The following is a 25290-nucleotide window of genomic DNA, read 5'->3' as shown; positions in this document are numbered from 1 at the left end:
CCATTGGCTTTCAAATGCTTTACAACAGCAAGCCTGATTTTTCTGTGATGCTTTTGTGTACCACACACAGCCTGACTAACTGCTCTAAAGAAACAGTTACCATCCCCAACTATTTTCTCCTTCAGACAAGGAGCACCCAACGGACCAACTTCTGTCGAAACTAAATCTACTTTCTCTGACTCAACATTTAACTGTTTGCACAGAGTGTCTACAACTACCCCACAAAGTGGATTAAACTGGAGCCCTTCACTCACAACATCAGCTACAAAAACAACATCTGAATCAACTGCAGCATAATGACTGTTTTTTGCCTTCTTTGATGAAAACCCACTGCTTGATCTTTTGCGCTTAATACTTGTGCAGCCAACTGTTGGCTGAACAGGTAAACCACAGACCGACTGACTTCCCCTGCTTTCTACTAGTACCTTTGGACTGGATAATGAATTAACGGGTGGAACAGGACATCTGGGGATCACACAAACACTAGCAATCTCAAACTGTTTGGGATGTTTAAATGCTGTTGCATATTTGCACATGTGCTCAAAAACATCATCAAGGCAAGTGAAACGCACAACAACACTTTTCCCTTCCCCATCCACCATCCCATCTGCACTGCGCGCATGCGAATCAACCACAGCAAAACGACCACCTTGACTGATGACTGCGCATGTATTTCCACCCAATGTCAGAAAACATGTGTCATATTCACTAAACATCTTCTCTAATCCAGATCTGAGACTGGTCGTTACACCAGCTTTAATCAGATCACTTGTCACTTCATTAACAAATCCAGAAACGCAATCCTCATACTCAAAGTCAAACGTTTGTCCATCGATAACAGCCTGTTTGGGCAAATCAGGAACACTAAGCAGTTTCGAAACCTCACTGGTGACATTGCTGTCCCTCAACGTATTGTAAAGATTATCCCCCAAAACAACAACCTTGTCCAGATTGCCAGCCTGCCACGAAAACACACTTTCAATTGAGTGTTTTGCTACAGCTACCAAACTGATAGCCATACACTGAACTCCAGCGTGTTGAAACCGAGAATCTGCCTGATGGAAAGATCCCCTGACAGAACTTGCACTACTCTGCGGACTGCCACCCTCGACTACAGCTGCAGTTGCAACTGTGCCATCAACAGCTACATCTGTCAGCAATGTAGCACTGTCAATGTCAGAATCTGCCTTCACAGACAACCTGCTAATGAGACACCACTCTGCACCCAAAGACCTCTTAAGATCTTGGATATGCACTATCAGGTCACGCAGCGTTGTGTTAAAAACAGCTACAGACCTGCCGATATTAGATGCCAAACCAGATGCATCACAAGTACCACAATCAACTACCACAAAGTAACCATTGTGCTCAATGACAGCACTCACGGCACCGTGGAGGTTCAAGAGACACATTCCATCAGTCAACAAAGGTTCCTGTAGTTTTTCAAGTAACACAGACTCGTCCAAGTGGAAACCTCTGTAGACTGTCGAACCAATAGCTACATTGCACTTCCTGCCAAAAACACTGTGCTGTTTAACGAACTCACATAGGTCATTGTCAAAGCCACTACTCCTATTTGATTGAGCTACAAAACTAGCCAACTTCTTGCCTTCGAAACAGATCTCATCAATATCTCTGCCTCGCCATGTACACACAGGAGCAATAACATGTTTAAGCGCAGCAACAACACTGCACGCAATAGACACATCAGTTGTTGACGGCGCAACCATTACATTAGTACCAGAAACATCCTCAGTTGTCGGCGCAACTCTGACATTAGTACCAGAAACAACAGCCACATGCTTTTTCTCTGCACACCTGCAAGAGGGAGGGATAGCATCAACCTTACTTTTGATGAATCTTGATGGGCGCTGGATAGGAGGACCTGACCTGCTGACCTCCTCCTCCACAACCTCTTCCACAGCAGTGGTAGATGATGGTTCTGAGGACACAGTCACAGCACCTGGAGTTGCATCCCCCTAAATAAATCCAGAAAAAACATTAACAAAACTGTCATTTTGGCATTTGAGAGAACTTGCTAGTCATATACAATAATTTGGAACCATTTGTTTTGACCAATGCACACCAAATTAAACTGATTTAGAATAAAGTGTACCAACCTCCTCCGTTGCAACCTCTTCCACAGCAGTGGTAGATGATGGCTCTGAGGACACGGTCACAGCACTTGGAGTTGCATCCACCTAAAAGAAATGAAGAAAATACATTATCACAACTGTCATTTTGCATTTGAAAGAACATGCTAGTCATAACAATAATTTTCTATGTGTATTACACATTTGTTTGGGCCAAAGGCACACATGCACATAGAATTCAACTGATTAAGAATGAAGTGTACTAACCTCCTCCTCTCCAACCACAACATTGGCAGATGTCGGCCTGGGAGACGCCTCCTCAACACTGGGTGACGCCTTGACCTGTTTACGCAAAAAGAAAACCATGTAATTCATTATTGTTTTCAATCATTATAATTATTCATGTACTAAACAAGTAGAGTAAGGACAATCTTGCATTAGTGGTGCCTACCATTTATACTGCGCAATTCAATGATTACATTTATGAAATCAAAACAAACCTGGCACATTGCAAGTCTCCTCTTGCAGGCGACACGCTTCACTCTTGGCTCCACGCTTGGTGTCTGGTGTAAGAAAATCAAACACACTTTTAGAACAGATATAGGAGTGTTTTAAGGGAAAGAATACAATTTGCACAAAACTCATCAATCAACTCATCGCTCATTTTCAGCTTACCGTTGCGTCTTGTGGAACAGCTGGGCTGTCAGGGCTCGGAAGTTGTGCTGGAACCACAGCATCCATTGCAGCCAACATGGAAGTGCTGAACAGGACAGGATTCAGTGGGATGAAACACTCCTTCAGCACAATTGGACATCCATCCACCTGTGAAATACACATAGAAACACAATGTTACTCACAGTTGCTATTGAGTGCTATCAAAGTGCATAGATATACAATCAATATACATATGTCAACAATTCATGTCACGGTAAACTACAAACCTGATGCCGAACCACGCGCCGTTTTGATGGACTACAGAGCTGTCCCTCAGATTGGATCCTCTGCAAGGACAAATAACAACGACTTTATTAAAATGAATGCATGCTGAACGTTTTTGAGTTGACTATTTAGCAAAAATCAGTGGGAAAAACACAAGTACAGAATGCAAATATTACCTTCTTGCCCTTCACCATTTCCATCCAGACATACGGGTCTGGGGGGGAGACGAAGGGGGGAGCAGCGAAGACCTCTTCCTTCACGAGCAACCTTGGAGGGGTCCTTGGAACTGGGGACGGTGTTCTGGGAGCCTCCTTCGCCTTTGGTGCTGGCACCTCCAGTTGCTTGTAGGCAGCGTCCCACAGCACCTTGGAAAGAATCTCCATGCCATCGTCGTCGCTCAAGTGAACCTGAAATGTTAGAATCATACATTCAGTAAACATAACATTGACTTTCAATACATGTCTATTATAAATTCAACTGCAAATAACTGAAATGAAAAGATCTCGTTTGCACACAGTATATGCTACTTACACTATCTCGGACCCACAGATCCAGCTGACTGAACGGGAAATGTTCAAACGTGGAGTAGTATGCGATACCTAAGAAATAGAAAATTGTTATGAATCATTAATATACTTACATATATCAACTTCAGCAAAATAAGAAAGCATAAATCTATTTGTAATACATTGTAATGTTCAGTCAAACACTATCTGAGAAAATACAACTCATAAAACATGGAACTTCAAGATCTACTCGAAACATACCCATTTTCTGCGCCACAGAATGAAACTCCCGGCTCATGTGCTCCTGCAGTTCTGGTGCAACGGTCAGACGTGGAACAAAGTCCACCACAAACACCTAAAACACAGAACAGCAGTTTTTAGACACAAATCTAGTTTTGGTCAATATGACCATCCATTTAAATACATATACGTTATACTACAACACCTCATTTCAGAATTGTCATTACTGAACAAAACTTATAATGTTACACAGAATCAACAAAATAACTTACATTTGCACAACGCTGACAAGCACTGAGCAAAAGCTCCCGGAACTCTTCTCCGGCCACCTCGTGGGTACTGCTGGTCGTCAGGTTGTTGCCGGGGGCCAAGATGCACACTGCGTCAGGTGTCCTCGGCAGCACTGCATGGATCAGCTCGGCCCTCAGATGACACGCGCTCGCCCCTGGGGTCGACATGATGCCAAAGGAAAGGTTTCCCTTCGAAAGCCCGACAGTTCCATCAGCAAAGGGACGCAGATGTGAATCCCCCACGAGAAGGACGAACTGGAAGAATAGAAAGAACCTATTTAGAAATCACTCGTCACAATTTACCCCAAATATTTGTTCACAAATTCAAAAACAATAGATTACCTTCTTCTCGGGAGAATGAGCAGGAACCACCAGCTTGTGTTGCTTTCCAGACACCGACCTGTCCCACTCTTTCACACGACGACGTTTCCCTGTACCACGGCCTATTAAGGGAAAGACATATATTACTTATCTGGATTACACAAATATTGACCTAATTTACAAAAACTTGTGCACATTGAACTTCGTGAAAGGGGGGGGGAACACATCTGGCTACTTACGTGGAACAAACTCAGGACTTGGTGGCAGAAAGTCCACATCCAATGGTCGTTCACCTGCCCATCTCCTCTTGGCAGCCTGAGAACGACGGTAGCCCTTCCCGCGTGGCATCTAAAAGTATATAATAGAATTGATTAGTGATAATAACAACAAAACACTATATGCTCAATAGCAAATTAAGATTGTAAAGAACTACTGAAACCAGTCATAAATTCTGATTCTTTACTACCACAGTATGAGTAAAGTCAGCTGCCATGTGCAAACCATGATAAGCAGAGATGCCATACACATTCACAGCTTTTATACACAGATACTAATAGCTGCTATGACTGCATAATAAACTCCTGCTTGTTAACAGCACATTACACATCCTTTCTACATCCTGACTTAGACAAAGAGAGCAGAACCAAAGTGACCACTTGTGTATGATGGACTAATACAAGGTGTGATAGGGTGTGGCATTCAGAAAGTGTGCCTCTCTTTCATACACAGATTACAATGTATTCACACATAATTAGTGAAATCATGGCCATTACTTATGTTAATAGCTCTGTGATTGCCATTCTTCATTCATTAACATAGTTGTTTGACTGAAACAACCATTGAAACTACTCAGACTACAGTTGGTTTCTTTATAACTACTTTACTTACTATTTGTGCTATTTACATTACACTAAATCTCTTTCCTCACTTTACTTCTACAAACTCCACATTACTCATTAATTGTAAACACAACAAATCATTCAAATGAAACATGTCCATTTGTAGTTGGAAATCATGGCAATGCCCATTCATATATATCAAACTAAATACAGATAGTACTGTGAGAATTGCTTTCCACCTAAAGTACATTTATTATGGTCAAGATTGCCATATATACTAGATATAGTTACACACATATTTATAAACACCTGTGTTAGGCCTTAGCTTCTTGTGCTGAGTACATACAGTGCTAGTAACCAACATTATAGTAACTATATGACTAAAACTTCTGCTGTTCATTCTTTACTAAACAACAGTTCACATAAAATCAACTACAGGCAACCATACAACTTTAAATAAACTCACCGGAAGAAGACCAAAAAGTCACGTAGTTCAAAACCTTGAAAGGGGTTGAAATATCTCTCTCGCACTGTCTCTAAGCCTTGCAAATGCAAACACAGCTCCTCTCCTCTGTTCTGCAAAAAGCAAGACCTAGTCTAAACTTTGAACAAGCCATTTATACCTTAACACCAAACGAATACAGCCAATCACAACGCAGGACAGAAAGGGGGCGGGACATCAACACAAACACCTGGAGAAACAATATTGTCAAACTTGTGACAATGATCGCAATCTTAACTTTACAACAAAACTCATGTCATAATGACATTCATTGTAAACTTAAATACAATTTCATAATTTACCAAATTACCCAAACACCACTAAAGTACAAAAGACTTTACCATATAATGAAATGATTCTATTACTGACACACTTACTTATTGTTATAAAGATCAAATTCTTCAGACATGCCTTAGTCAATGTTACATTTCAATGTTCCTTGAAATATATGTTTTTAGTTCATAACTTTTTGCTTCTCACTATACATTATCAATCTCATTAAAAAAATACACAAAAAATCACTGAAATATGGGTTTTATTCATGACATCTGGGTCACTTTCACAATACAAACCTCACAATGAAACATCATACAAACATAACACAAACACATACATAACTACAATTATAAATAAGAATGTACTACAAAAAGTTACATTAACTCCTAACAGAGACTCCTTTCACTTCTATCAGGTCATCTCCATCTCCCAAACTGATATTGACTTGTAAAACTCATTCCCATGCAGTCATTATTTACTGATTTAAAATAAGCTCCACAGATGCTGAAGATTATCACACATAATTATATTGTGAAAAACTGGACTCTACTTTGCTTTTTCATGACAGTCTGTGGTTAAGATCATCTTTCTTCTACCAATCTTCCATGTACATTTCTGTAATATAGCTATATGAGCTAGCAGTACACCATTCATGTACATGGCTTTCACTTTCCTTAAACTCACATACATGCAACACATTCCTGAATGAAAATCATGCATTGCTCAGCACATCAACAGTACTCCTATAGATCTCTAAATACAATTGTTTGTGAACACCACTGATAGCTAAACACCACATTATTTCCATATAAATGCACAAAATGGCTGCTGTAACTGATTGTTATTCAACTATGATGACATTCCTTACTGAGACAAAGAGAGCAGCACCAAACTGACCAATTGTGAGACTATGGATGCTGGAGTCGTACAAGGTGTGATAGGGTGTGGCATTCAGACAATGTACCTTTTGAGGAAGACTATTGCAGACAAAAGACAGTCATTGACTGAACAATAATTGCAGCTGCTCAGCATACTGTTGTTGACCTTTTCTCGCCAATCTGTATAGCAGCAATTTAAACCTATCACCTACACAGCCACAACCTGACATTCTTTTAAAAACAAACTGTAGATGAAGAGTTGAGCTATTTGTGACTGTACGTCAAACTGCGTGCCACTGACCCCTTGTCGAATTCAGGTGATTTTCCATTAAGCGGTACTCATAACTTCAGTGTGCAATGTCCAATTTCCAATAAACTTCATATATTCTGTAACAGTCTCGCCCTGAACGCGTCCTCATAACATCAACCTACGTATTTCAGTCCCGCCATGAACTTGTCTACGTTACAAGAATCAGATACAGTGAAAGCACAGCATACTGGCAACAGGAAGGAAGCGCTGCGTGGCAATTTGGAGCTGATTTGGAGACGATTTACGTGACGTATTCGCGTTGCACTCCGCGCTTGTTACGACGGCACGTGCGTGGCCTCGGCGCACCCCGACCGCACGTGACGCGTTTGCGGCGCGCCCCGACGAGCGCCGGGTGCGAGGTCCCGCCCAACGCTGCTTGCAGCTTTAATTATTATTATTTTTAGCGGCTTTGCTCGCATTTTTCACCCCCTTAACGATTAAAATATTCGCATTTTATTTGGCACATTTGTCAAGCCTCATTTAAATTGGAGATTCTATGCGTCACATGCAGGTCAGCCACTAGGAAGGCCACTAGGTGGCGCTATTTGTAGGCCAATTTCGTTATGCTAATAACTCCCGCATAGTTTGTCTCACATTCAAAAACCTTATATCCACGCGTTCGGTGAACTGAGCTGAACCTCCCCATATAGGCCACGCCCACTTCCGCCTAGATTTTTTTTTTTCTAGAGCGCAAAATGTCCATAAATGTCTGTTCCGGGGAACCTCCTACACACTTTGTCCGATGCGCACGAAACTTTGCACGTTTCATCTGTGGACCGTCCTGACAACAAAAGTAATTTGAAGAATTTTGATATTATAAAACATAAGGAAGTTATACAATTAGCACTTCCTGTTGATTTTTCGTCAAAAAAGGAAGTGGGGTATTTCTCCACATTGGTATGTCCGATTTACACCAACCTTGGGTCCATAGTTCCCCATGTCTTCCTTAAGCATCGTGCACAATTTCAGGTCATCACCACAAGGTGGCGCTCTTTAAAATGAAGGAGTTTATAGCTCTACAACGGTATGCGTGATTAAGATGAAACTTGGTACGCTGCTTCCCCATGGTTCCCTGAGGCTCACTTAAAAAGGACAAAAAAAATACGCCACTAGGTGGTGCTCTTTTGGCATGATAAATCACTCGTAATAGTTATGAATATGAAATTCACAGGGTACGTGTAGAGTGGTGCCTGAAGCTCACATACCAAAAATCCTGTTTGTCCTGCTTGTAGCGCCCCCTACAGGATAAAAAAACATCAGCCCCGGCGCCACGTTTCACCGACATGTACGAAACTCAATAGGCATGTATAATGTGCCGGGGCGTACAAAAAAGCCTCTTGGACCCATACCTCAAATCCCACAGGAAGTCGGCTATTTTCATTTAAAATTTGCACTTTTGGCGGCCATTTTGTGGTCATTTTGACTCTTTGGGCTTGTTTTAGAACTAACTGCTCCTAGGGAATTTATCAGATCTGCTTCAAAATTGGTCAGTACAGTCAAAACATGGTGCTGAATGAACGCATTATATTTTGTGACTGTACGTTGAAGGGCGTGTCCGTGGCGTGCCCTCAAAGTTGGCCATTTAGAACAAATGTCACTGTGATGTCATTTTTGCATTTCAGGGCTTCTATTTGAATGATCCCCTCCTACAGCTTCTATCGGATCTTCTTCAAAATTGGGCAGTCCAGTCACAACATGGGGCTGAATGAACGCAAATTATTTGGTGACTGTACGTTGAAGGGCGTGTCCGTGGCGTGCCCTCAAAGTTGGCCATTTAGAACAAATGTCACACTGTGATGTCATTTTGGCCTTTCAGGGCTTCTATTTGAATGATTTCCTCTGACACGTTCTAACGGATCTTCTTCAAAATTGGGCAGTACAGTCACAACGTGGTGCTGAATGAATGCATATCATTTTGTGACTGTACGTTGAACGGCGTGTCCGTGGCGTGCCCTCAAAGTTGGCCATTTAGAACAAATGTCACACTGTGATGTCATTTTGGCCTTTCAGGGCTTCTATTTGAATGATTTCCTCTGACACGTTCTAACGGATCTTCTTCAAAATTGGGCAGTACAGTCACAACATGGTGCTGAATGAATGCATATCATTTTGTGACTGTACGTTGAACGGCGTGTCCGTGGCGTGCCCTCAAAGTTGGCCATTTTGAAGTCTGTGGTCTTGTATTTGAACAAACAAACTCCTAGAGAATTTATCAGATCGGCTTCAAAACTTGACGGGACTCTTGAATAATCTTGCTGATTACAAGTTGTGCTATTTATGACTGTACGTTGAAGGGCGTGTCCCAGGTGTCTCGTCAAAGTTGGACATTTTGAATTCTGTGGTCTTTTTTTTCAAAGTGATGAAACACAAACACCCCTCCACTCCCACTAGCCACATCTACAAACCATATTTCCTAGGGAGTATTGTTCGTGGAGCATAGTGGGAAACCGCTGGAAGTCACTTATTAAATTGCAAGATAAATAGGGGACTTATCAAATCGACTTCAAAATTGGACAGTCTTATAAAAACAAAGTGTACATGAAGAATTGAGCTATTTGTGACTGTACGTCAAACTGCGTGCCACTGACCCCTTGTCGAATTCAGATGATTTTCCATTAAGCGGTACTCATAACTTCAGTGTGCAATGTCCAATTTCCAATAAACTTCATATATTCTGTAACAGTCTCGCCCTGAACGCGTCCTCATAACATCAGCCTACGTATTACAGTCCCGCCATGAACTTGTCTACGTGACAAGATTCAGATAAAGTGAAAGCACAGCATACTGGCAACAGGAAGGAAGCGCTGCGTGGCGATACGGAGCTGATTTGGAGCAGATTTACGTGACGTATTCGCGTTGCGGTCCGCGCTTGTTACGACGGCACGTGGCGTGGCCTCGGCGCACCCCGACCGCACGTGACGCGTTTGCGGCGCGCCCCGACGAGCGCCGGGTGCGAGGTCCCGCCCAACGCTGCTTGCAGCTTTAATTATTATTATTTTTAGCGTCTTTGCTCGCATTTTTCACCCCCTAAACATTTACAATATTCGCATTTTATTTGGCACATTTGTCAAGCCTCATTTAAATTGGAGATTCTATGCGTCACATGCAGGTCAGCCACTAGGAAGGCCACTAGGTGGCGCTGTTTGTAGGCCAATTTCGATACGCTAATAACTCCCGCATAGTTTGTCTCACATTCAAAAACCTTATATCCACGCGTTCGGTGAATGGAGCTGAACCTCCCCATATAGGCCACGCCCACTTCCGCCTATAATTTTTTTTTTTCTAGAGCGCAAAATGTCCATAAATGACTTTTTCGTGTTCCTCCTACACACTTTTGTCCGATTCGCACGAAATTTTGCACGTAGCATCTGTGGACCGTCCTGACAACAAAAGTAATTTGAACATTTTTGATATTTTAAAAAATAAGGAAGTTATAAAATTAGCACTTCCTGTTGATTTTTCGTCAAAAAGGAAGTGGGGTATTTCTCCACATTGGTATGTCCGATTTACACCAACCTTGGGTCCATAGTTCCCCATGTCTTCCTTAAGCATCGTGCACAATTTCAGGTCATCACCACAAGGTGGCGCTCTTTAAAATGAAGGAGTTTATAGCTCTACAACGGTATGTGTGATTAAGATGAAACTTGGTACGCTGCTTCCCCATGGCTCCCTGAGGCTCACCTTAAAAGGACAAAAAAATACGCCACTAGGTGGTGCTCTTTTGGCATGATAAATCACTCGTAATAGTTATGAATATGAAATTCACAGGGCACGTGTAGAGTGGTGCCTGAAGCTCACATACCAAAAATCGTGTTTGTCCTGCTTGTAGCGCCCCCTACAGGATAAAAAAACATCAGCCCCGGCGCCACGTTTCACCGACATGTACGAAACTCAATAGGCATGTATAATGTGCCGGGGCGTACAAAAAAGCCTCTTGGACCCATACCTCAAATCCCACAGGAAGTCGGCTATTTTCATTTAAAATTTGCACTTTTGGCGGCCATTTTGTGGTCATTTTGACTCTTTGGGCTTGTTTTAGAACTAACTGCTCCTAGGGAATTTATCAGATCTGCTTCAAAATTGGTCAGTACAGTCAAAACATGGTGCTGAATGAACGCCTTATATTTTGTGACTGTACGTTGAAGGGCGTGTCCGTGGCGTGCCCTCAAAGTTCGCCATTTTGAACAAATGTCACACTGTGATGTCATTTTGGCCTTTCAGGGCTTCTATTTGAATGATTTCCTCTGACACGTTCTAACGGATCTTCTTCAAAAATGGGCAGTACAGTCACAACATGGTGCTGAATGAACGCATTTCATTTTGTGACTGTACGTTGAAGGGCGTGTCCGTGGCCTGCCGTCAAAGTTGGCCATTTTGAAGCCCGTGGTCTTGTATTTGAACAAACAAACTCGAGACATTATCAGATGTGCTTCAAAACTTGACAGTACTCTTGAATAATCTTGCTGATTACAAGTTGTGCTATTTATGACTGTACGTTGAAGGGCGTGTCCCAGGTGTCTCGTCAAAGTTGGACATTTTGAATTCTGTGGTCTTTTTTTCAAAGTGATGAAACACAAACACCCCTCCGCTCCCACTAGCCACATCTACAAACCATATTTCCTAGGGAGTATTGTTCGTGGAGCATAGTGTGAAACCGCTGGAAGTCACTTATTAAATTGCAAGATAAATAGGGGACTTATCAAATCGACTTCAAAATTGGACAGTCTTATAAAAACAAAGTGTACATGAAGAATTGAGCTATTTGTGGCTGTACGTCAAACTGCGTGCCACTGACCCCTTGTCAAATTCAGATGATTTTCCATTAAGCGGTACTCGTAACTTCAGTGTGCAATGTCCAATTTCCAATAAACTTCATATATTCTGTAACAGTCTCGCCCTGAACACGTCCTCATAACATCAGCCTACGTATTACAGTCCCGCCCTGAACTTGTCTACGTGACAAGATTCAGATAAAGTGAAAGCACAGCATACTGGCAACAGGAAGGAAGCGCTGCGTGGCGATACGGAGCTGATTTGGAGCAGATTTACGTGACGTATTCGCGTTGCGGTCCGCGCTTGTTACGACGGCACGTGGCGTGGCCTCGGCGCACCCCGACCGCACGTGACGCGTTTGCGGCGCGCCCCGACGAGCGCCGGGTGCGAGGTCCCGCCCAACGCTGCTTGCAGCTTTAATTATTATTAGGGACCGAGCCAGTATGAACTGGAAGGTCTCTATTGTTTTTCCTTCGTTTATTATTATTAGGGACCGAGCCAGTATGAACTGGAAGGTCTCTATTGTTTTTCCTTCGTTTATTAGGGACCGAGCCAGTATGAACTGGAAGGTCCATATTGTTTTTCCTATGTTTATTATTATTATTTCTAGTAAACTTCAACTGCGTTTTCCAGCCCCGTGCATTGACGAACTCTCAATTTTATTTGGCAGATTTGTCAAGCCTCATTAAACTTAGAGATTCCATGCGTCACATGCAGATCAGCCAGTAGGTAGGCCACTAGGTGGCGCTGTTTCGGCCGATTTTGAAAGGCTAATAACTCCCGCATAGTTTGTCTCACATTCAAAAACCTTATATCCACGCGTTCGGTGAATGGAGCTGAACCTCCCCATATAGGCCACGCCCACTTCCGCCTAGATTTTTTTTTTTCTAGAGCGCAAAATGTCCATAAATCACTTTTTGGTGTTCATCCTACACACTTTGTCCGATTCGCACGAAATTTTGCACATAGCATCTGTGGACCGTCCTGACAACAAAAGTAATTTGAAGAATTTTGATATTTTAAAAAATAAGGAAGTTATAAAATTAGCACTTCCTGTTGATTTTTCGTCAAAAAGGAAGTGGGGTATTTCTCCACGTTGGTATGTCTGATTTACACCAACCTTGGGTCCATAGTTCCCCATGTCTTCCTTAGGCATCGTGCACAATTTCAGGTCATCACCACAAGGTGGCGCTCTTTAAAATGAAGGAGTTTATAGCTCTACAACGGTATGTGTGATTAAGATGAAACTTGGTACGCTGCTTCCCCATGGCTCCCTGAGGCTCCCCTAAAAAGGAAAAAAATCACGCCACTAGGTGGCACTCTGGTGGCAGGGTAAATCACTGTGCGGATACTGTCATAGTTATGAATATGAAATTCACAGGGCACGTGTAGAGTGGTGCCTGAAGCTAACATACCAAAAATCGGGTTTGTCGTGCTTGTAGCGCCCCCTACAGGATAAAAATACATCAGCCCCGGCGCCACGTTTCACCGACATGTACGAAACTCAATAGGCATGTATAATGTGCCGGGGCGTACAAAAAAGCCTCTTGGACCCATACCTCAAATCCCACAGGAAGTCGGCTATTTTCATTTAAAATTTGCACTTTTGGCGGCCATTTTGTGGTCATTTTGACCTTTTGGGCTTCTTTGTGAACTAACTGATCCTAGGGAATTTATCGGATCTGCTTCAAAATTGGTCAGTACAGTCAAAACATGGTGCTGAATGAACGCATTATATTTGGTGACTGTACGTTGAAGGGCGTGTCCGTGGCGTGCCCTCAAAGTTGGCCATTTAGAACAAATGTCACACTGTGATGTCATTTTTGCATTTCAGGGCTTCTATTTGAATGATGCCCACCTACAGCTTCTATCGGATCTTCTTCAAAATTGGGCAGTCCAGTCACAACATGGTGCTGAATGAACGCATTATATTTTGTGACTGTACGTTGAAGGGCGTGTCCGTGGTGTGCCCTCAAAGTTGGCCATTTTGAACAAATGTCACACTGTGATGTCATTTTGGCCTTTCAGGGCTTCTATTTGAATGATCTGCTCCTACACGTTCTAACGGATCTTCTTCAAAATTGGGCAGTACAGTCACAACATGGTGCTGAATGAACGCATTTCATTTTGTGACTGTACGTTGAAGGGCGTGTCCGTGGCCTGCCGTCAAAGTTGGCCATTTTGAAGCCCGTGGTCCTGTATTTGAACAAACAAACTCCTTGAGAATTGATCAGATCTGCTTCAAAACTTGACAGTACTCTTGAATAATCTTGCTGATTACAAGTTGTGCTATTTATGACTGTACGTTGAAGGGCGTGTCCCAGGTGTCTCGTCAAAGTTGGACATTTTGATTTCTGTGGTCTTTTTTTCAAAGTGAAAACACCCCTCCACTCCCACTAGCCACATCTACAAACCATATTTCCTAGGGAGTATTGTTCGTGGAGCATAGTGGGAAACCGCTGGAAGTCACTTATTAAAAAGATAAATGGGGACTTATCAAATCCTTCAAAATTGGACAGTCTTATAAAAACAAAGTGTACATGAAGAATTGAGCTATTTGTGACTGTACGTCAAACCGCGTGCCACTGACCCCTTGTCGAATTCAGACCATTTTCCATGAAACGGTACTCGTAACTTCAGTGTGCAATGTCCAATTTCCAATAAACTTCATATATTCTGTAACAGTCTCGCCCTGAACGCGTCCTCATAACATCAGCCTACGTATTACAGTCCCGCCATGAACTTGTCTACGTGACAAGATTCAGATAAAGTGAAAGCACAGCATACTGGCAACAGGAAGGAAGCGCTGCGTGGCGATACGGAGCTGATTTGGAGCAGTTTTACGTGACGTATTCGCGTTGCGGTCCGCGCTTGTTACGACGGCACGTGGCGTGGCCTCGGCGCACCCCTACCGCACGTGACGCGTTTGCGGCGTGCCCCGACGAGCGCCGGGTGCGAGGTCCCGCCCAACGCTGCTTGCAGCTTTAATTATTATTATTATTATTATTTTTAGGCCACTTTAACTGCGATTTTTGAGCCTTGCGCATTTACACCCTCTACAATTAATTTATTTGGCAGATTTGTGAAGCCTCATTTAACTTAGAGATTCTATGCGTCACATGCGGGTCAGCCAGTAGGTAGGACACTAGGTGGCGCTGTTTGTAGGCCGATTTTGAAAGGCTAATAACTCCCGCATAGTTTGTCTCACATTCAAAAACCTTATATCCACGCGTTCGGTGAATGGGGCTGAACCTCCCCATATAGGCCACGCCCACTTCCGCCTAGATTTTTTTTTTTTAGAGCGCAAAATGTCCATAAATCACTTTTTCGTGTGCCTCCTACACACTTTGTCCGATGCGCACGAAACTTTGCACGTTTCATCTGTGGACCGTCCTGACAACAAAAGTAATTTGAAGAATTTTGATATTATAAAACATAAGGAAGTTATACAATTAGCACTTCCTGTTGATTTTTCGTCAAAAAAGGAAGTGGGGTATTTCTCCACATTGGTATGTCCGATTTACACCAACCTTGGGTCCATAGTTCCCCATGTCTTCATTATGTATCGTGCACAATTTCAGGTCATCACCACTAGGTGGCGCTCTTTAAAATGAAGGAGTTTATATCTCTGCATCGGCAAGTGTGATTAAGATGAAACTTGGTACGCTGCTTCCCCATGGCTCCCTGAGGCTCACCTAAAAAGGACAAAAAAAATACGCCAGTAGGTGGTGCTCTTTTGGCATGATAAATCACTCGTAATAGTTATGAATATGAAATTCACAGGGTACGTGTAGAGTGGTGCCTGAAGCTCACATACCAAAAATCCTGTTTGTCCTGCTTGTAGCGCCCCCTACAGGATAAAAAAACATCAGCCCCGGCGCCACGTTTCACCGACATGTACGAAACTCAATAGGCATGTATAATGTGCCGGGGCGTACAAAAAAGCCTCTTGGACCCATACCTCAAATCCCACAGGAAGTCGGCTATTTTCATTTAAAATTTGCACTTTTGGCGGCCATTTTGTGGTCATTTTGACTCTTTGGGCTTGTTTTAGAACTAACTGCTCCTAGGGAATTTATCAGATCTGCTTCAAAATTGGTCAGTACAGTCAAAACATGGTGCTGAATGAACGCATTATATTTTGTGACTGTACGTTGAAGGGCGTGTCCGTGGCGTGCCCTCAAAGTTGGCCATTTAGAACAAATGTCACTGTGATGTCATTTTTGCATTTCAGGGCTTCTATTTGAATGATCCCCTCCTACAGCTTCTATCGGATCTTCTTCAAAATTGGGCAGTCCAGTCACAACATGGGGCTGAATGAACACATAATATTTGGTGACTGTACGTTGAAGGGCGTGTCCGTGGCGTGCCCTCAAAGTTGGCCATTTAGAACAAATGTCACACTGTGATGTCATTTTGGCCTTTCAGGGCTTCTATTTGAATGATCTCCTCCTACACGTTCTAACGGATCTTCTTCAAAATTGGGCAGTACAGTCACAACATGGTGCTGAATGAATGCATATCATTTTGTGACTGTACGTTGAACGGCGTGTCCGTGGCGTGCCCTCAAAGTTGGCCATTTTGAAGTCTGTGGTCTTGTATTTGAACAAACAAACTCCTAGAGAATTTATCAGATCGGCTTCAAAACTTGACGGGACTCTTGAATAATCTTGCTGATTACAAGTTGTGCTATTTATGACTGTACGTTGAAGGGCGTGTCCCAGGTGTCACGTCAAAGTTGGACATTTTGATTTCTGTGGTCTTTTTTTCAAAGTGAAAACACCCCTCCACTCCCACTAGCCACATCTACAAACCATATTTCCTAGGGAGTATTGTTCGTGGAGCATAGTGGGAAACCGCTGGAAGTCAGTTATTAAATTGCAAGATAAATAGGGGACTTATCAAATCGACTTCAAAATTGGACAGTCTTATAAAAACAAAGTGTACATGAAGAATTGAGCTATTTGTGACTGTACGTCAAACTGCGTGCCACTGACCCCTTGTCGAATTCAGATGATTTTCCATTAAGCGGTACTCATAACTTCAGTGTGCAATGTCCAATTTCCAATAAACTTCATATATTCTGTAACAGTCTCGCCCTGAACGCGTCCTCATAACATCAGCCTACGTATTACAGTCCCGCCCTGAACTTGTCTACGTGACAAGATTCAGATAAAGTGAAAGCACAGCATACTGGCAACAGGAAGGAAGCGCTGCGTGGCGATACGGAGCTGATTTGGAGCAGATTTACGTGACGTATTCGCGTTGCGGTCCGCGCTTGTTACGACGGCACGTGCGTGGCCTCGGCGCACCCCGACCGCACGTGACGCGTTTGCGGCGCGCCCCGACGAGCGCCGGGTGCGAGGTCCCGCCCAACGCTGCTTGCAGCTTTAATTATTATTATTATTATTATTTTTAGGCCACTTTAACTGCGATTTTGAGCCTTGCGCATTTACACACTCTCAATTTTATTTGGCAGATTTGTGAAGCCTCATTTAACTTAGAGATTCTATGCGTCACATGCGGATCAGCCAGTAGGTAGGACACTAGGTGGCGCTGTTTCGGCCGATTTTGAAAGGCTAATAACTCCCGCATAGTTTGTCTCACATTCAAAAACCTTATATCCACGCGTTCGGTGAATGGGGCTGAACCTCCCCATATAGGCCACGCCCACTTCCGCCTAGATTTTTTTTTTTCTAGAGCGCAAAATGTCCATAAATCACTTTTTCGTGTTCCTCCTACACACTTTGTCCGATGCGCACGAAACTTTGCACGTTTCATCTGTGGACCGTCCTGACAACAAAAGTAATTTGAAGAATTTTGATATTATAAAACATAAGGAAGTTATAAAATTAGCACTTCCTGTTGATTTTTCATCAAAAAAGGAAGTGGACCATTTCTCCACATTGGTATGTCCGATTTACACCAAGCTTGGGTCCATAGTTCCCCATGTCTTCCTTAGGCATCGTGCACAATTTCAGGTCATCACCACAAGGTGGCGCTCTTTAAAATGAAGGAGTTTATAGCTCTACAACGGTATGTGTGATTAAGATGAAACTTTGTATGCTGCTTCCCCATGGCTCCCTGAGGCTCACCTAAAAAGGAAAAAAAATCACGCCACTAGGTGGCACTCTGGTGGCAGGGTAAATCACTGTGCGGACACCGTAATAGTTATGAATATGAAAGTTATTGGGCACGTGTAGAGTGCTGCCTGAAGCTCACATACCAAAAATCGTGTTTCTCGTGCTTGTAGCGCCCCCTACAGGATAAAAAAACATCAGCCCCGGCGCCACGTTTCACCGACATGTACGAAACTCAATAGGCATGTATAATGTGCCGGGGCGTACAAAAAAGCCTCTTGGACCCATACTTCAAATCCCACAGGAAGTCGGCTATTTTCGTTGAAAATTTGCACTTTTGGCAGCCATTTTGTGGTCATTTTGACCTTTTGGGCTTCTTTGTGAACTAACTGCTCCTAGGGAATTTATCGGATCTGCTTAAAAATTGGTCAGTACAGTTAAAACATGCTGCTGAATGAACGCATTATATTTTGTGACTGTACGTTGAAGGGCGTGTCCGTGGCCTGCCGTCAAAGTTGGCCATTTAGAACTAATGTCACACTGTGATGTCATTTTTGCATTTCAGGGCTTCTATTTGAATGATGCCCTCCTACAGCTTCTATTGGATCTTCTTCAAAATTGGGCAGTCCAGTCACAACGTGGTGCTGAATGAACGCATTATATTTTGTGACTGTACGTTGAAGGGTGTGTCCGTGGCGTGCCCTCAAAGTTGGCCATTTAGAACAAATGTCACACTGTGATGTCATTTTGGCCTTTCAGGGCTTCTATATGAATGATCTCCTCCTACACGTTTCAAAGGATCTTCTTCAAAATTGGGCAGTACCGTCACAACATGCTGCTGAATGAACGCATTTCATTTTGTGACTGTACGTTGAAGGGCGTGTCCGTGGCGTGCCCTCAAAGGTGGCCATTTTGAAGCCTGTGGTCCTGTATTTGAACAAACAAAGTCCTTGAGACTTTATCAGATCTGCTTCAAAACTTGACAGGACTCTTGAATAATCTTGCTGATTACAAGTTGTGCTATTTATGACTGTACGTTGAAGGGCGTGTCCCAGGTGTCTCGTCAAAGTTGGACATTTTGAATTCTGTGGTCTTTTTTTTTCAAAGTGATGAAACACAAACACCCCTCCACTCCCACTAGCCACATCTACAAACCATATTTCCTAGGGAGTATTGTTCGTGGAGCAGAGTGGGAAACTGCTGGAAGTCAAGTGTTAAATTGCAAGATAAATAGGGGACTTATCAAATCGACTTCAAAATTGGACAGTCTTATAAAAACAAAGTGTACATGAAGAGTTGAGCTATGTGTGACTGTACGTCAAACGGCGTGCCACTGACCCCTTGTCGAATTCAGATGATTTTCCATTAAGCGGTACTCATAACTTCAGTGTGCAATGTCCAATTTCCAATAAACTTCATATATTCTGTAACAGTCTCGCCCTGAACACGTCCTCATTGCATCAGCCTACGTATTACAGTCCCGCCCTGAACTTGTCTACGTGACAAGATTCAGATAAAGTGAAAGCACAGCATACTGGCACCAGGAAGGAAGCGCTGCGTGGCGATACGGAGCTGATTTGGAGCAGATTTACGTGACGTATTCGCGTTGCGGTCCGCGCTTGTTACGACGGCACGTGGCGTGGCCTCGGCGCACCCCGAACGCACGTGACGCGTTTGCGGCCCGCCCCGACGAGCGCCAGGTGCGAGGTCCCGCCCAACGCTGCTTGCAGCTTTAATTAGGGACCGAGCCAGTATGAACTGGAAGGTCTCTATTGTTTTTGCTTCGTTTATTATTATTATTATTATTTTTAGCGGCTTTGCTCGCATTTTTCACCCCCTTAACGATTAAAATATTCGCATTTTATTTGGCACATTTGTCAAGCCTCATTTAAATTGGAGATTCTATGCGTCACATGCAGGTCAGCCACTAGGAAGGCCACTAGGTGGCGCTATTTGTAGGCAAATTTCGTTATGCTAATAACTCCCGCATAGTTTGTCTCACATTCAAAAACCTTATATCCACGCGTTCGGTGAACTGAGCTGAACCTCCCCATATAGGCCACGCCCACTTCCGCCTAGATTTTTTTTTTTCTAGAGCGCAAAATGTCCATAAATGTCTGTTCCGGGGAACCTCCTACACACTTTGTCCGATGCGCACGAAACTTTGCACGTTTCATCTGTGGACCGTCCTGACAACAAAAGTAATTTGAAGAATTTTGATATTATAAAACATAAGGAAGTTATACAATTAGCACTTCCTGTTGATTTTTCGTCAAAAAAGGAAGTGGGGTATTTCTCCACGTTGGTATGTCCGATTTACACCAACCTTGGGTCAATAGTTCCCCATGTCTTCATTATGTATCGTGCACAATTTCAGGTCATCACCACTAGGTGGCGCTCTTTAAAATGAAGGAGTTTATATCTCTGCATCGGCAAGTGTGATTAAGATGAAACTTGGTACGCTGCTTCCCCATGGCTCCCTGAGGCTCACCTAAAAAGGACAAAAAAAATACGCCACTAGGTGGTGCTCTTTTGGCATGATAAATCACACGTAATAGTTATGAATATGAAATTCACAGGGTACGTGTAGAGTGGTGCCTGAAGCTCACATACCAAAAATCCTGTTTGTCCTGCTTGTAGCGCCCCCTACAGGATAAAAAAACATCAGCCCCGGCGCCACGTGTCACCGACATGTACGAAACTCGGTAGGCATGTATAATGTGCCGGGGCGTACAAAAAAGCCTCTTGGACCCATACCTCAAATCCCACAGGAAGTCGGCTATTTTCATTTAAAATTTGCACTTTTGGCGGCCATTTTGTGGTCATTTTGACTCTTTGGGCTTGTTTTAGAACTAACTGCTCCTAGGGAATTTATCAGATCTGCTTCAAAATTGGTCAGTACAGTCAAAACATGGTGCTGAATGAACGCATTATATTTTGTGACTGTACGTTGAAGGGCGTGTCCGTGGCGTGCCCTCAAAGTCGGCCATTTAGAACAAATGTCACTGTGATGTCATTTTTGCATTTCAGGGCTTCTATTTGAATGATCCCCTCCTACAGCTTCTATCGGATCTTCTTCAAAATTGGGCAGTACAGTCACAACATGGGGCTGAATGAACACATAATATTTGGTGACTGTACGTTGAAGGGCGTGTCCGTGGCGTGCCCTCAAAGTTGGCCATTTAGAACAAATGTCACACTGTGATGTCATTTTGGCCTTTCAGGGCTTCTATTTGAATGATTTCCTCTGACACGTTCTAACGGATCTTCTTCAAAATTGGGCAGTACAGTCACAACGTGGTGCTGAATGAAAGCAATATATTTTGTGACTGTACGTTGAAGGGCGTGTCCGTGGCGTGCCCTCAAAGTTGGCCATTTAGAACAAATGTCACACTGTGATGTCATTTTGGCCTTTCAGGGCTTCTATATGAATGATCTGCTCCTACACGTTCTAACGGATCTTCTTCAAAATTGGGCAGTACAGTCACAACATGGTGCTGAATGAACGCATTTCATTTTTTGACTGTACGTTGAAGGGCGTGTCCGTGGCGTGCCGTCAAAGGTGGCCATTTTGAAGCCCGTGGTCCTGTATTTGAACAAACAAAGTCCTTGAGACTTTATCAGATCTGCTTCAAAACTTGACAGTACTCTTGAATAATCTTGCTGATTACAAGTTGTGCTATTTATGACTGTACGTTGAAGGGCGTGTCCCAGGTGTCTCGTCAAAGTTGCACATTTTGAATTCTGTGGTCTTTTTTTTCAAAGTGATGAAACACAAACACCCCTCCGCTCCCACTAGCCACATCTAAAAACCATATTTCCTAGGGAGTATTGTTCGTGGAGCATAGTGGGAAACCGCTGGAAGTCACTTATTAAATTGCAAGATAAATAGGGGACTTATCAAATCAACTTCATAATTGGACAGTCTTATAAAAACAAAGTGTACATGAAGAATTGAGCTATTTGTGACTGTACGTCAAACTGCGTGCCACTGACCCCTTGTCGAATTCTGATGATTTTCCATTAAGCGGTACTCGTAACTTCAGTGTGCAATGTCCAATTTCCAATACACTTGATATATTCTGTAACAGTCTCGCCCTGAACGCGTCCTCATAACATCAGCCTACGTATTACAGTCCCGCCCTGAACTTGTCTACGTGACAAGATTCAGATAAAGTGAAAGCACAGCATACTGGCACCAGGAAGGAAGCGCTGCGTGGCGATACGGAGCTGATTTGGAGCTGATTTACGTGACGTATTCGCGTTGCGGTACGCGCTTGTTACGACGGCACGTGCGTGGCCTCGGCGCACCCCGACCGCACGTGACGCGTTTGCGGCCCGTCCCGACGAGCGCCGGGTGCGAGGTCCCGCCCAACGCTGCTTGCAGCTTTAATTATTAGGGACCGAGCCAGTATGAACTGGAAGGTCTCTATTGTTTTTCCTTCGTTTATTATTATTATTATTATTATTTTTAGGCCACTTTAACTGCGATTTTGAGCCTTGCGCATTTACACACTCTCAATTTTATTTGGCAGATTTGTGAAGCCTCATTTAACTTAGAGATTCTATGCGTCACATGCGGATCAGCCAGTAGGTAGGACACTAGGTGGCGCTGTTTCGGCCGATTTTGAAAGGCTAATAACTCCCGCATAGTTTGTCTCACATTCAAAAACCTTATATCCACGCGTTCGGTGAATGGGGCTGAACCTCCCCATATAGGCCACGCCCACTTCCGCCTAGATTTTTTTTTTTCTAGAGCGCAAAATGTCCATAAATCACTTTTTCGTGTTCCTCCTACACACTTTGTCCGATGCGCACGAAACTTTGCACGTTTCATCTGTGGACCGTCCTGACAACAAAAGTAATTTGAAGAATTTTGATATTATAAAACATAAGGAAGTTATAAAATTAGCACTTCCTGTTGATTTTTCGTCAAAAAAGGAAGTGGGGTATTTCTCCACGTTGGTATGTCCGATTTACACCACCCTTGGGTCCATAGTTCCCCATGTCTTCCTTAAGCATCGTGCACAATTTCAGGTCATCACCACAAGGTGGCGCTCTTTAAAATGAAGGAGTTTATAGCTCTACAACGGTATGTGTGATTAAGATGAAACTTTGTATGCTGCTTCCCCATGGCTCCCTGAGGCTCACCTAAAAAGGAAAAAAAATCACGCCACTAGGTGGCACTCTGGTGGCAGGGTAAATCACTGTGCGGACACCGTAATAGTTATGAATATGAAAGTTATTGGGCACGTGTAGAGTGCTGCCTGAAGCTCACATACCAAAAATCGTGTTTCTCGTGCTTGTAGCGCCCCCTACAGGATAAAAATAAATCAGCCCCGGCGCCACGTTTCACCGATATGTACGAAACTCAATAGGCATGTATAATGTGCCGGGGCGTACAAAAAAGCCTCTTGGACCCATACTTCAAATCCCACAGGAAGTCGGCTATTTTCGTTGAAAATTTGCACTTTTGGCAGCCATTTTGTGGTCATTTTGACCTTTTGGGCTTCTTTGTGAACTAACTGCTCCTAGGGAATTTATCGGATCTGCTTAAAAATTGGTCAGTACAGTTAAAACATGCTGCTGAATGAACGCATTTCATTTTGTGACTGTACGTTGAAGGGCGTGTCCGTGGCCTGCCGTCAAAGTTGGCCATTTAGAACTAATGTCACACTGTGATGTCATTTTTGCATTTCAGGGCTTCTATTTGAATGATGCCCTCCTACAGCTTCTATTGGATCTTCTTCAAAATTGGGCAGTCCAGTCACAACGTGGTGCTGAATGAACGCATTATATTTTGTGACTGTACGTTGAAGGGTGTGTCCGTGGCGTGCCCTCAAAGTTGGCCATTTAGAACAAATGTCACACTGTGATGTCATTTTGGCCTTTCAGGGCTTCTATATGAATGATCTCCTCCTACACGTTTCAAAGGATCTTCTTCAAAATTGGGCAGTACCGTCACAACATGCTGCTGAATGAACGCATTTCATTTTGTGACTGTACGTTGAAGGGCGTGTCCGTGGCGTGCCCTCAAAGGTGGCCATTTTGAAGCCCGTGGTCCTGTATTTGAACAAACAAAGTCCTTGAGACTTTATCAGATCTGCTTCAAAACTTGACAGGACTCTTGAATAATCTTGCTGATTACAAGTTGTGCTATTTATGACTGTACGTTGAAGGGCGTGTCCCAGGTGTCTCGTCAAAGTTGGACATTTTGAATTCTGTGGTCTTTTTTTTTCAAAGTGATGAAACACAAACACCCCTCCGCTCCCACTAGCCACATCTACAAACCATATTTCCTAGGGAGTATTGTTCGTGGAGCATAGTGGGAAACCGCTGGAAGTCACTTATTAAATTGCAAGATAAATAGGGGACTTATCAAATCCACTTCAAAATTGGACAGTCTTATAAAAACAAAGTGTATATGAAGAATTGAGCTATTTGTGGCTGTACGTCAAACTGCGTGCCACTGACCCCTTGTCGAATTCAGATGATTTTCCATTAAGCGGTACTCACAACTTCAGTGTGCAATGTCCAATTTCCAATAAACTTCATATATTCTGTAACAGTCTCGCCCTGAACGCGTCCTCACAACATCAGCCTACGTATTTCAGTCCCGCCCTGAACTTGTCTACGTGACAAGATTCAGATAAAGTGAAAGCACAGCATACTGGCAACAGGAAGGAAGCGCTGCGTGGCGATATGGAGCTGATTTGGAGCAGATTTATGTGACGTGTTCGCGTTGCGGTTCGCGCCTCTTACGAAGGCACGTGCGTGGCCTCGGCGCACCCCGACCGCACGTGACGCGTTTGCGGCGCCCCGACGAGCGCCGGGTGCGAGGTCCCGCCCAACGCTGCTTGCAGCTTTAATTAGGGACCGAGCCAGTTCACTGAACTGGAAGGTCTCTATTGTTTTTCCTATGTTTATTATTATTCTTTTTCAGAACATTGAGCGCATTTTTCACCCCCTTACCAATTATAATATTCGCATTTTATTTGGCACATTTGTCAAGCTTCTCTAAACTCGGAGATTCTATGCAGATCAGCCACTAGGTAGGCCACTAGGTGGCGCTATTTAAAAAGATCTTGAAAGGCTAATAACTCCCGCATAGTTTGTCTCACATTCAAAAACCTTATATCCACGCGTTCGGTGAATGGAGCTGAACCTCCCCATATAGGCCACGCCCACTTCCGCCTAGATTTTTTTTTTTTCTAGAGCGCAAAATGTCCATAAATGACTTTTT

At 43.4% G+C, this 25290-nt stretch overlaps 1 protein-coding gene and 2 long non-coding RNA genes across 4 annotated transcripts; 2 read left to right on the top strand and 1 right to left on the bottom strand.

The window, feature by feature from the left end:
- Nucleotides 1-109: 109 nt before the first annotated feature.
- On the bottom strand, nt 110-5792 carry LOC127356786 (uncharacterized). Its single transcript, XM_051388807.1, has 15 exons — nt 5695-5792; nt 4629-4737; nt 4411-4511; nt 4051-4323; nt 3800-3893; nt 3564-3631; nt 3209-3439; nt 3035-3094; nt 2769-2915; nt 2594-2656; nt 2361-2435; nt 2121-2201; nt 1819-1979; nt 238-1635; nt 110-119 (listed from the first exon to the last, which is right to left on the bottom strand). Exons 2-15 carry the CDS (start codon nt 4735-4737, stop codon nt 110-112), a joined length of 2871 nt encoding a protein of 956 aa, XP_051244767.1. The 5' UTR covers nt 5695-5792.
- A 3342-nt stretch (nt 5793-9134) lies between these two features.
- LOC127356702 (uncharacterized) lies at nt 9135-21584 on the top strand. 2 transcript variants are annotated; one of them, XR_007882038.1, is made up of 2 exons: nt 9135-10151; nt 19755-21584. It is a non-coding gene; the product is annotated as an uncharacterized LOC127356702 (long non-coding RNA). The 2 variants fall into 2 exon arrangements; XR_007882037.1 differs by lacking the exon at nt 9135-10151 and adding an exon at nt 10914-12358.
- On the top strand, nt 16597-19477 carry LOC127356703 (uncharacterized). Its single transcript, XR_007882039.1, has 2 exons — nt 16597-16691; nt 19103-19477. It is a non-coding gene; the product is annotated as an uncharacterized LOC127356703 (long non-coding RNA).
- Nucleotides 21585-25290: the final 3706 nt, after the last annotated feature.

Source organism: Dicentrarchus labrax, unplaced genomic scaffold (genome assembly GCF_905237075.1).
Source record: "Dicentrarchus labrax unplaced genomic scaffold, dlabrax2021, whole genome shotgun sequence".
NCBI classification, from domain to species: Eukaryota; Metazoa; Chordata; class Actinopteri; family Moronidae; genus Dicentrarchus; species Dicentrarchus labrax.
The sequence above is the reverse complement of the archived record's forward strand: the minus strand, read 5'-3'. Positions and strand labels throughout refer to the sequence as shown.

Bases quoted from the DNA above. Each gene is read 5' to 3' on its own strand.
- LOC127356786 (XM_051388807.1), bottom strand. From the start codon at position 4,737: ATGCCACGCGGGAAGGGCTACCGTCGTTCTCAGGCTGCCAAGAGGAGA. The intron at 3,894-4,050 runs GTAAGTTATTTT...TCTGTGTTTTAG, and splicing joins CTTGTCAGCGTTGTGCAAAT to GTGTTTGTGGTGGACTTTGT. The intron at 1,980-2,120 runs GTTGGTACACTT...GGATTTATTTAG, and splicing joins AAGAGGTTGCAACGGAGGAG to GGGGATGCAACTCCAGGTGC.